General features: G+C 40.5%; 1 protein-coding gene across 1 annotated transcript; it reads right to left on the minus strand.

Annotated features, from left to right (window-relative positions):
• Positions 1-2,606: 2,606 nt before the first annotated feature.
• Positions 2,607-12,430, minus strand: c1ql4a (complement component 1, q subcomponent-like 4). Its single transcript, XM_085259079.1, has 3 exons — positions 12,094-12,430; positions 10,350-11,792; positions 2,607-3,943 (listed from the first exon to the last, which is right to left on the minus strand). Exons 2-3 carry the CDS (start codon positions 10,893-10,895, stop codon positions 3,764-3,766), a joined length of 726 nt encoding a protein of 241 aa, XP_085115205.1. The 5' UTR covers positions 10,896-11,792; positions 12,094-12,430; the 3' UTR covers positions 2,607-3,763.
• Between the last annotated feature and the right edge of the window lie 234 nt (positions 12,431-12,664).

Genomic DNA, 12,664 nt, shown 5'->3' on the forward strand with positions numbered 1-12,664 from the left:
TGTGGTTGTTTTGTTTGATTTAGTATGATACAGTGAAAGATATTTTGCTGTATTGATCTTCTTTATTTGTGGGGGGGTTTCTGCTGACACAAGAGGGCAGTATTACTGCTGATATCTGTCTTGCTTGAGCCTTCAGTGCAGAAAGCTGCTCTATTCTGCTCCCTTATTCACATGGGGGCACCACAGCGTATAGCTGCACACATTCAATTTTGATTTTTACACCAGATGCCCTTCCTGGTGCAATCCCCAAGGGATTTTTGTATCCCAGAATCGAACCAATGATCTTTCACTTCTTAAGCAAATGTGTAAACAACTACACTTGCATTGGTTGACTGTCAGAATTTACGGTTTATACCAAAGACATGCCTTCAAAAGCCCTTTTTGCTGACTTGAGCCAAATTAGAATTATTGTACAGGAGTTTGTTTCCGGTGACACTAGTTTCTAATGTAGGATCTCATCTGTTTGCAGCAGCTGTTTAGAAACATTAAAAGTTTTGTTTTTTATATTTCTTCTGGCCATGCTGTAAATTTTCAGAGAAATGAGGAAATGACAAAGCACAGACATGAGCAGTAGAGGGCTGTTTGGTGGCTTCCTGACCTTTTCTTCACTTTCCTCACAAGCAGCCACAACTATTTCCCCTCATTAGACACTACAGCTATTGGAGTGTGGAGCTCGTGTGTGTGGGGTAAGGTTCAGGAGGGTGTCACAGTCCAGTGCTGAATAGGTTGTCCACTAATTACTCGGTGTGTGTGTATGTGTGTGGTCGATGGAAGTCAAGGCTATTGATTATTTTAATCCTCCTATTTGTGAGTCTGTGATCCTCGTGGCTCTGCATTCGACAGGGGAATCACTAATGGGCCTCAGCACAGCCTGTCTCAGACCTCTCCCCGTCCAATTAACTTTCAACTGGAATCTGCCAGGAGAGAGAGCCGGGGGCTGGGCCCAGGCGCGGTGCGGCTACATCCTCCTTTTTCTGCTCAGGAGCAACAGATTCACCAAATCCTTTACGTCTAGACTGTCTTCAGCTCTCTACTGTAATTAGATACTTCACTTTCAGCCAGTGATCTAAGAAAAATTCAAGATGCATTCTCTTCAACATGGAGATGATGTCTCCTTCTTACTGGTTTCAAAAGTGATGAAGTGCCTACGGTACTCTAAAAAGCTACTGGTCCTGAATGTGGACCAGTAGAAATTATTCACAGAAACAAGATTTGGGAATTTGTGTGCAAACTTTATTTTTACAGCACATTTGGGCCTTCTTGTGAACTTTAAAAACATTTTGTGCAATGCACCAATAATTATGCATCATCTGAAATATTGCCCACCTTTTTTAATCTTGATCATTTCATGTGTAATATCAGACTTTGATTATTAATAAACATAAAGGTGGTTAGTAGTTTGCACAGATTTTTGTGGTGAAATTAAAAGCTACTGATCCACTTAGATAACTTTTAAAAAAGCCCTGGAATCCCAATTACTTTAATTCTTTATGTGATTAAAAAGAGATCGCATATTCTTTTTAATATGATTTTGGTGCTTGTAGGTAAGAAAAAACACCAGGGCTGAGATTTTCAGTCTTTCAATCAATAGACAGAAAATTCCAAAACTAATCACTCGAGTAATTTCTGAGGCAAAAATGCACTAGTTCCAGCTTTTCAAATTTGAGCGTGCATTGCTGCTGGACAAAAATAAGACATGAAATGATGCGTCTTTAGGAAATTTCGATGGGTTTCAATGTTTTTTTTCTTGGGTTGAGAATATAAACAGTAATGAAAATAACCGTGAGTTTGATTTATCAAATATTTGAGGTGAATGAGTGAGGGAATTTGGTAAACATGTTTACAATAGCATTGTACCTTAATTATAAATAATGTGTCCTGATATTTCATGATAGTCTCACATAAAGAGACCAAAGGGTATAAGTGTGTGGGACTGGCATTGCTTATTTTGCATGGACTCAAATATTGTTTGCATAATAAAATTATCATCTTCCTTACAGGGACAAAAATCTAGTGTCCAAAATGTAAATAATTAAGTTTTACACTTAAAGGTTAAGGTTTGGGTTAGGTGAGGAACAGAGTGTCTGTGTGAGAGAGTGAGATTTGGAGGGAGGAAGGGAAAGAGAGAACGAAAGAGCCGAGTATGACATCCATAAAATCACTGAGCTGCAAGAAGTAAATTCAGATTTCAGCCAATATTTGCAAAGACAACAGTTGTATATTTTCGTTAATGGTGAGCTTTGTGTCAAAAGCATAATAGATAATTGTCAAGACCAGTTTGGATTGTTTGCACAGCTGATTCTACATTTAAATGTATACATTACCTGCATGTAGTGGAGCCTTTTATAAGCTGAGGTCAATATTGTCAAATATTTGTTTGTGTCTTAGTGTCTTAACATATATTGGAAATCCACACTGAAGCAGGCTGCCATTTCGATTTTGACTATAGGTCCACGGAGTCATGTCATCTACTCAATTCAAGTCAGTCCAGCTGGTCAATTCAAATAAAAATAAAAAGGTCGTGTGCGTGTTTATGAGTGTAGGTGCCTATATTTAGCACTGACCTTCACCAAGCCAAAACAACATGCAAGAACACAGAAAGTGTAGGTATAGATATTTTTAATAGCAACTGTCAACTCAAATGTTTCAATATACTTCATAGCCCATCCCAAAATGACTCTTTTACATATGGTGATTCTTTGACAAGGTATCTCAGACATGGCAGTGTAATTCTAGTAAGGTGTGAAATGTACAACCTTTAATGAAAATAAAACACTGGACTTGTCAATGTTTCACCTCCCCAGTATCTTACATGATTTATATATCCACTCACACATATTAACATGCCCACGTACTCACATACACGCACGTGCTCTCAAACACACACAATATAATGCACTTGGCAATTAAAATTTCAGTACACAAAAGTGCCATCGATGAAATGCATTGTGATATGTTTCCTTGCAATGTTCAGATGCTTTCTTTTGTCCTGCCAAGTGACATTCGGCGCCATAATCAAAAGAGAAGAGAGGAGTCAAACATCTGTTTATTCAAATGGCCTCGCTTTAATCAGTATCGTCCCAATGCTCGCTGAATCACAACAGGGATTTAATTCATTTCAATTGGTGTAATTCACTTTGAAGCTTAGAGGAAAGTATTTTACAATGATGAGTTGCAAAATGTATGCAGGCCATTCAAACAGATTGTTGGAAAGCGGAGCAGAAATGTGTAAATAAATACTGTGCAGGTAAAGATTGGAACACGTTTGTCTCAGCTTTGTTAATTAATGGCACCCTTAACACCATCATTGCAGCACAACAGCCAGACTTATGCTCTTTCATTTATTCTAGTTTGCACAGTGTCATTTAATATATAATACATTACAATTCTTTAGATATTTTAGAGCCACAATGTAGAATTTGAATTTGCACCTATACTGTACATATTCTGAAATTCATATTTGTATTCAAAGGGCACCAATAAAGGACTATTGGCACAGATTGACTTTATTCCATTTTTCTCTGATTTTCATTTATTCCTTTGTTGTACGCTGCAATTTCAAAATGTCTTTATGCAGATATGTATGAGTGTGTGTGTGCTTGCTTGTATTCATCTATGTGCATATTTTTGTGTGTGCACTGCATTTCTGTGTTTGTGCATCAATTTGCATATGTATATGTCTGTGTAAGTGTCAGTGTGTCTATATGTATGTTGGTGTTTTGTTTTATTTTTTTTTATTGTTCGCACTCTGCGGGGATTAAATTCAGTCTGGGTAGATGAGGAAGCCGGAGAAGGTGCTGTACTTATTTGTGTTTCCTCCGTGGACCTTCCCTCCGTCCAGCTGCACACACACCTCATCACCTACGTCCAAATGCAGGATCACACTGTTGGAGGCATAGTCGTAATTCTGATCAGCATCCTGAGCAATGGCGCTTGCTCTTACCTGTCACCGACAGAGGACATACACAATGACAATTAGAACACGGACAAAACTGCACAAACAGCTGCCTCATAGTCAGCGAGAGCTCCTTGTAGCAAAAAGTGTCATGCATCAGTCTCCACATTCATCACATTATGCTTATTTTTAAAACTGTATTCTTTAAAAAATATTCATTTATTTTAGGATGGGTTGTAACTCATTATTACAGCCTATACCTCAGAGTTACCTCCATCAATGATGCTGCTTAAACACATGGATGGGACACTGACCTGTAACCTCAGAGGTGAACACAGCTACTATGTCTTTTATTGATCAGCTGCTCGTGGGACTTGAGGGCAAAATGCTGAGTGATGGAGAGCTGCATGGTGGTGGAAACAAGCGGACTCACTGGAGACAACGTTTTGTCTATGGGGAAAGTGGTTCAGCCGAGAAACAGCATCACTATCCACATCATCTATTGACCTGTTGCTTATGATGCTGGACCAGCTCAATATGCATGATATTGAGTGGCTATGCTTAAGCTAGACAGTTTCACATTTGCATGCTGTGCTTGAGTTTGGTATTATTGAGCAGGCAGCAGTGGATCTTTACTTGTTTGTTAACACATTTAATTGGATTTGCTGTGTGTGGACAAATACACATGCCTAGATTGAGTTACTGCTGTACAAGAAATAGGATTTGTATTAAGTGTGTTATTTAAACTTGCATATACATGTAAGGGGGGCAGATAGTAAGTATATACCTTGCAATATGAATAATCTTCAGGCAATCCAGAGTTTAATTTAAACAATATTAAAGCGGTTTCAGTGTTTAAAAATGCACAGAACATCAGCACTCCTTAAAAAAATAAAATAAAAAAGAAAGAAAGCCCTCTAAGTAGGATGTATCAATAATTCTGTTGTAGCGGCTCCAATCATCAGACACATGTCAGCCATCAGTGGCCTTATGTCTGGCTCAGTGTCCATCTACAGTGGGAGCACTCAATCTATGTCAGCAGCCAGACAAGCCACGCACATATCCATGACAGCCACAGAATATGATCTGCAACTCAACTACCATCATGTCATTCCCGTCACCGGTGCCTCTTTCTCCCCAATGAGCATGCATCAATTCGAAAACAGTCAATCGCAGAGCAACACGGCTCGAATTACTGTAACTGAAAAAATATGCTTGTTTCCCACTGCACCAATCTGTTTTTCCCTTAACTGAACATGCTGTTAACCATCTGTCCAGCCTGGAGTTGGATTGTATTGCGGGAATAATATCTGTAGGTGGTCCTAAATGAGACGATACTGCATGTTGGTGACCAGTTGTTAAGCATGGCCCTGTCCGTTCTAAACCAGATTGATTAAGGAGCTGAGAAGTCAGTCTCTGGGGGCTCGCAGCATAAAAGACACTCAGTAAAACTAACCACAGCTATTGTTAGGCTACTCCAACAGTCTTGTTTCATTACATTAGATGCCCTGATGGAATACAGGTATATTCTCCAGTCCACCAGGGAATGCTTCATATATAGTATGTGGTTTATTGGGGTATTTTTACATTAAGATGACCTAAAAAGACTTTTATCTGAAAAGCTTGTTCTCACTGTTTTAGATCTATTCATATTTCTTAGCATGTGTTATTTAAAAAAGATGCATTTCAACACTTTGTTTCTTTTCATTTAATTCCTTTCATTTAAGCAGCTAGCCTGCTCCTATAATGTTTGCATTTTCCTAAATCTGTGAAAGATTATCTCAAAAAGACCTAATAACCAACCAACTGCATGCTTCTCGTAAAGCTAACTGAGTCTTACATTCTTTAAATTATTATCTGTCCATGTTAGTGCTATCTTCTCTATATTCAAAGCAATATCAACAAAAGCAACTTTTCTCACATGTATTTTTCATCATCACCAGTTGATTCACATTTAAATGCCTAAAAAGAAAAACATTTACATCATTTAGAAAATGTATATTAGGCATTTAGCAAATAACAAATACAATTTTTGTTAAGATTTGACCCGTACTTTTTTTTCTAATTTTAGAGACCCTTGTGCTAACCGGCCTGACCAATTAGTTTAATTAAACATTAGTTGTAATTTACCCTTTCTTAGACCCTCAGAAGACCATCTCTCAAACAACAAAACCAATACACTGTCATCCATAAAGGTTATATTGTTCTGCTTGACATGTGTAGTGACAGCCAATAAAACATTTGCATCACTGGCTGCTTCTGACAGTGATGCTGTTGTTGTGACTTCCTATTGATACCAGGGATATGTCATCCAGCTCATTATTTTGGCCAAACAGTGTCATGGAAAGCGATGCGGGGAGTTCTGTTCATCCCTCAGGCCATCTCATATTCTAACGACTTTTATAAAAATAAATTAAAATCTATAAATAAGAATAGCATTGATCACTCAGCAAATATAATTTAAATAGTATATGACATTATGTGAATAGATACTTCAGCTTGTGTTTCTGTGCTTGAAGGAATAATACAACCCATCCAGTGATGCAGATACCAGACAGAGAGGCATGAGGGAGACGTGGTGGGATTAGGGCAGGAAGCCGGCAGAAGAGATGGATACGGCTGGAGGACACAAACTGATCCTTGTGAAGCAGGCAGCATACAGTGCTGATCCTGGAGTTGGAAGGGTTGTGAGCCGTGAGGCAGGGGCCCCCGGGGCTTGCCTGTGGCTGTCTCTGTCTCTGCCTAGCCCTTTCATTATAGGGCCTCCAGTAAACACGCCTGGGAGCTGAGGGCCACGGGCGAGAAAGAAGGAGGGGGGGTGTAAGGAGCAGCTGCAGTGTCATTTTCTATACAAGTGGAGCCGCAGCACAAAAGACAGGCAAGGATAGACAAAATGAAGGGAGAGTGGAGAAAAACAAGGACCAGAGAGTTGAGGAAGGGGGGCCTAGAGTAACAGACTGATCAAGCGAGGCTATTTTGTGAGACCAGGGAGATGTGGGGGTATATGAAGTCTTGTTTTTATCTGTGGTGCTTTGCTCCACTGGTAATAAAACTGACAGGATTCATTCACTGTGATATACTGACCTCTTAGAGCGGAGACAATAGAAAAGTAGCTGTTAAACTTACCTAAGGGACTCCTGCACATGGCAGGGGTGTTGGGGTGGGGGGCACGATGTTGTGGAAATAGATTATTTATTGAATAGGTTTTCCCTCTCCTCTGGGAGCCCAGGGATTACATGGCGACAAGGGACTTAAGCACTGAACCGTGCCTTAGCTTGCTGTTACCTGCCATTCTGCATTGTAGCCAGTGGTCTGTGGCACCTGTGTGCACTGTGACTTCTTTTAATTATTGTGTTTAATCAGGAGCATATAAGCAGATTTTAAACAAAAATCAGAATTCAGACAGCAAATCTTACTGTGTATCAATGTCTTTCCCTCTTCGCCTCCTTCTGTGGGAGTTAATTCAGGTACCGGTCATTACAGCAAGTGATGACATTTTAACATTACCGTGTGAGATAACTTGACCTTTAACTGAGCTATTAAAAGAGCCTGTGTAAGATGAAAATACAAGGGAGAGATAAAATGAGAGTCGAAGCGGTGTCTATTTGTCTACATTGCATATTGCACCAAGAAAGTTTAATACATAGATATGTACAGAGTGGAGTGTTATAGAATTGTAAATGTGTAGGTGAGCAGCTCGCATATCAGTTAATGAGGGGAAAGGAGAGACATTCAGTGGTGTATTATCATCCTTCACAGCATAAAGCATGCCAACATTAGCAGGGTCTGTACTAATAGCATTTGTTACCAACCTAGAATATTAACTAGAATTTAACTCTTATATTATAGGCAGTGATTTGACGAAGGAGGGATTCAACCCATTTATAAGAGCGCTGTCAACAATGAGAAGGGCTTGTTGACAGTCTTCTGCAGAGCAAGGCTGGATGCATTGAATCGTTAAGTATCTTAATGATATAATAGATATCTAGCATATTTACCAATTTTTATTTCTTGTGTTCAGTGCAAATAATATAAAGGGCAGTTAATCAGCTGGGCAAGAAAAGTGTTAATCAAAATTTCACGTTGTACTTTAGAATTAAACTCTAAGTCGATTACAAACATGGAAGCAGCTGAAGTGTGACCTCCCTCCTTCAATCACAAATCCCTTGGCTCTGAAACGGTGTCATGCTGCAATGATTTGTGAAAGTTAGATTGAGGTGTGTGCAGGTAGGCTTTACAGGGAGGGGATTTATTGAAGGTAATAGGTATTGGATCTATAGGAATCCCATGGAAGCCTCGCCCCAGTCAGCGCATCCTCCTGAGATCATGTCACATGACACACTCGGAGACTCCATGCAGCATGCTAGTTTTAAACATTATCAGTTGAGATAAAAGTGAAGCTATACAACTTGAATGTTTCCAGAAGGCATTTATTGGCATTCTGAATTAATTAATCCTCTCATCTTAAAGTGTCTCTAACAAGCATTACATTTGCTCAACTAGTGCATAAACAGAGCTCGCAAGACCTGTTTTTCTCTCTCTCTCGCTCGCTCTCTCTTTCTCTAGTCGACCTTGATCACTTGTCAAGTCGAGACGTGTTGAGTGGGAGTCCATTGGTCATCATGCCTGATCTCATCCTGGCCTTCACCACCAGCCTCCCAGATGCATCGTCTACCAGCCCACTGTCTCCATACCTCCATTAAGTCATCTATCTTCCTCTGCTCCACCCCTGATCTTGCCATCAACTCACTTGTCTTGTTTTGCTCTCCCTTTTCAGAGTCTTTAAATGGACGTCTCAGCATGTCCCTGCCATGTCCGGTCTCTCGTGTTTCATTCATTCTTGCTGAATCTTTCTGAGATTATTCTCCTGGCCTGGCTGCCGCAACACAACATATAAGGTTATAAATGACCTTACCTGTTAGATAGGTAACAACACAAGTTGAAAGGCAAATTTGTGGCAATGGCAATTCGATCGACTAAAAAACAGAAAAAAAAGAAGAAGAAAAAAAGCAGCAGGCAGAGAAAAATATCCAATAAAGCTTCAGCACCTACGGCAATGGTAAAACAGGCTGTTTGATTCTATAGCCAGGAATGCAACCTGTCAAACACAGTGCCCTTTTAGTAAACCCTAGCCACTGACTGGCCTCAGGCACAATACCCGCCTGCCTCAGGGCTTCAATAACTCCAAACATGATCAGGCATTCTGCAGAATTTCATTTACACTCCATTTCCATCTACAGGCAGCTCTGTTTGGGTAGATCCCTGTTAGGTGAGTGCTCTATTTAACAGAACTGTTTAAAGAGGCCAGCTCACGGGTGTCAAATGGACCTGGGTGAGGTTAAATAATTGAGTTGAGTGAAAAGATAATTAATGGAGAATCAATGAACAAGCTGGGAAGGGGTTAGGAGAGGAAAGTATAGCGGGTGTTCAGGGGATCTCATCTAAGATGTATAAATTATTTAGCAGTCTAAAATGACTTGAATGACAATATGGAGCATTAGGCAGACAGCCTTAAACACATATTCACCTTTGTGGTCTCATGCATATATAACAGTGCATCAAATATCGAACATTGGGTGATGAATTATTTTAAACAATTAATTTTGCATTTTCAAAACCAAGTTTTAATCATCCTGTACTTTAGTACAGCTGCAATGATAAAGTAAACTGTACGCATGAACCAGCACTAAGCCATGTTGACCGACAGTCCTTGATACACTACATGTCTAGAGAGTAAGTTCAGAGCAGAGTGCATTTGCATTCAGAGTCCTTGATGAATGAATGAATGCGTAAAAAGAAACTTGAAGAATGTTTCTTGAATTTGGAGTTCTCTGATAAAATCCCTGTGATTTATCCCACCTCTCCTCTCCCCTCCCCCCGTCAGCCCCTCTGTCTTTAATTAGTGTCTGGGGAATGAAAGAGGGGATGAGTGGACTGTCAATTTTACATTCATTATTTATTTAGCTGAGGTGTAAACTGGCTGGTCCACATTCTGACAGACATTTCTCTTGTGCTCTTTTGCACTTCTGTTTAGGCGATAATCAAGTTCTGTGTATGATACTTACTAATTAGACTGTTCCTTTCGGCGGCAGCGGCTGCATTCTGCCACTTGTCATTTAGCCACAGTACATGTGGGAATGCAAATACCTGTAGCCGCAGTTTTAGACTGTATAGCATGAATTCGCCTTAATGAGGAGAAAGACTGCCGTTTCATTCTTTGGCTGTCATGTTGCCACCTGCTAAGTGGAATGTGCTCTGAATCTGAAGAGCTCAATGTTACAGAGGTGAATATGAGTCAATGGTAAGACGGGATGGTCAGCAGTAAATAAAAAATAAACAAATCTGCTGCATGGTCATGTGTGTGCATACATACAAATACATACTTATACATTCTCTATTTCAGCGTCTTCATGCATGCGCATCCTCACACACACACGCACACACTTGTACTCACCAGTCCGTTCTTCTTCAGGTCTGCCCACATGCTCGTCCCGTCACCACCTCTCATTAGAACATGGTAGGTGAAGAAATAGATGCCAGGCAGTGGGCAGGTGAATTTGCCGGTGCTCGGCTCATAGTAGTTACCAACATTTGTCACCACATCATCAAACTTCAGTATTTCATTGCCTTCGTGTTGCTTTCGTAGCCCTGCGTAAAAGGCAATTTTGGGAGTGTAGAGTGAGGGAGAATAGCCACCGGGGCCTGGACCTTGGGGACCCTGTGGCCCTGGTTTGCCTGGCTCTCCAGGGGGTCCACTTTCTCCTGGAGGCCCAGGAATCCCTGGAGGCCCTCGAAGCCCAGACTTTATCTTCTTTCCAGAGTAATCCTGGGGGGGTGGAGACGCAGCTGTCAGCTCTTGGCCTGGCTGAGACGTGGTGTAGGGATCACATACCATCCTGCAGCTTCCAAGCATTTCATAATGGCTCCCTGCATTTCCAGCATTCCCTCCTTTGGTTGTGTGGACCAGCAAGGGAATGGCAACCAAGAGTATTAGAACCATTGCTACACCTACAGCAGCTCCAATGACGCGTTTCCTGCGGCTGAGCCGTGAAGCGGCCAGCGTCAGGAAGTCCTCTTCCCCCTTGGCTGGAATAGTGCCGGCCAGGATGAAGCCTCTCAGAGAACCAGTATGATTTGCAAAAGAGACAAGGAGGACTTGGGGGTGTGTGGGGGAAACAGCGTATCACTAGAGCAACTATGAATGAGAGGACAAAATGGCAGAGAGCCACGAAGGAAACAACCAAGGGAGAAAATCCAAGAGAAAATTTAAATGTCCAGGGTTCAAAATATTATGACTATATGACTGAAATAATACAAACTTCACACGCCACAGTTTTTAGAGAAGTAAGCACAAGAATCTCGATGTCTCAGATTTGTGGTGACATGGTGCAAAAAACACAATTTAATTGATTAAGTCTGCTTTGCCTTTTTCTGACTTCTCCTGGAATCCTAGAGTTCTGTTCAATTTTCAGCATCAAGCAGAAACGGTAGTTGGCAGTGAGATGGTGATTGTGAAACCAGAGCTTAATTAGAAGTATGCTGAAATGAGAGCTGGTGCCAAATTCATCTCACTGAAGAGGGAGTAGAGGTTTGTTTGTTTTGTTGGATGAAGAATAATCTACAGTTTGTGTTTTTAGTTTTTGTTTTTTTCACTGAAAAATCTTCTTTTAAGTCCTCCCTCCAAAGCAGAGGATTTCACTTCATGTGTATATCTCACTTAATGCCATGGCTGAAAGTTTAAAAAAAAAGTTCATCAAAGATCTCTGGCTGACACAATCATCCTATGACCTCCCACTTTTATCTGTTCACATTAAAAAGATGTTTTTCAGGAAACCAAAAGCGATTTTGTTGACTTGGGCGTGCTTTTCAAACGTTCCTCTTCTGGCTATAGCTGGATCTAAAAAGGATGGTAAAAAGAGCAGAGACACTCAATAACTGATTTGGTCTGACTTACTACACACATGTACACAATTTAAATGAAGCACAGCATTAAAAGAAAAAAGTAAAACAATGAAATTAAAATAAAGTGATGGAATTGAAATGTTCAGTTTAAAGTAAATATAGGACTCATTTTTGTAGAAATATGCCAAACATATATACATATTTTTACAGGTGATTATTTATTCATGCAAAATATCTGCAGCGAGTCTGTGGTTAAAAGTAAATTGCTAAATAAAACTGAAATATTATAAACTCACCATCGGCTCTTTATAATCCCTTAATTTCTGAAGGACAAAATCTGTGTGACTCAGTGTACTTCACGCGTCCCATCAAATGACTGAAGGACTTTGGACCGCTACCGTGCCAAATGGAGAGCTGGAGAGCCGACGGGCGCGCAGGAAATGCCAAGAAAGTGAGTTTCTCGATCAGAGCGTAATCCCCTCCTTTCTTTCCAGGTAGAAAAAAAGTCTAAACGATATAAACTTCGGAGGAATTTAAACCTTGCAAATATTTGCTTGAACACTTTTTTTTACGCAATTCCAAATGAAAGCGCACGCCGGTCTGACGCTCCTATCCAGAGGGTCTGTCCACTGTACCGCCTTTTGAGGCGCTTGGTCCATGGGCAGTCCTAGTCTACACCTGTTAGATTTCTCTCTCTCTCGCTCTCTCTCTCTCGCGCTCTCTCTCTCCCCCCCTCTCTCTCTCTCTCTCTCGCGCTATCCCCGTTTTGTTTTCTCTTTTTTCTTTTTTGGTTTGTTTGTTTTTTTGCTAAAACGGATGTTTTTTGTTAAATTCTTTTTTATACACACTCACAATAGCAAATATTAT

Source organism: Mchenga conophoros, linkage group LG20 (assembly GCF_057382185.1).
Source record: "Mchenga conophoros isolate Kocher_MC1m ecotype Shallow Benthic linkage group LG20, M_conophoros_male_GT1.1, whole genome shotgun sequence".
NCBI classification, from domain to species: Eukaryota; Metazoa; Chordata; class Actinopteri; order Cichliformes; family Cichlidae; genus Mchenga; species Mchenga conophoros.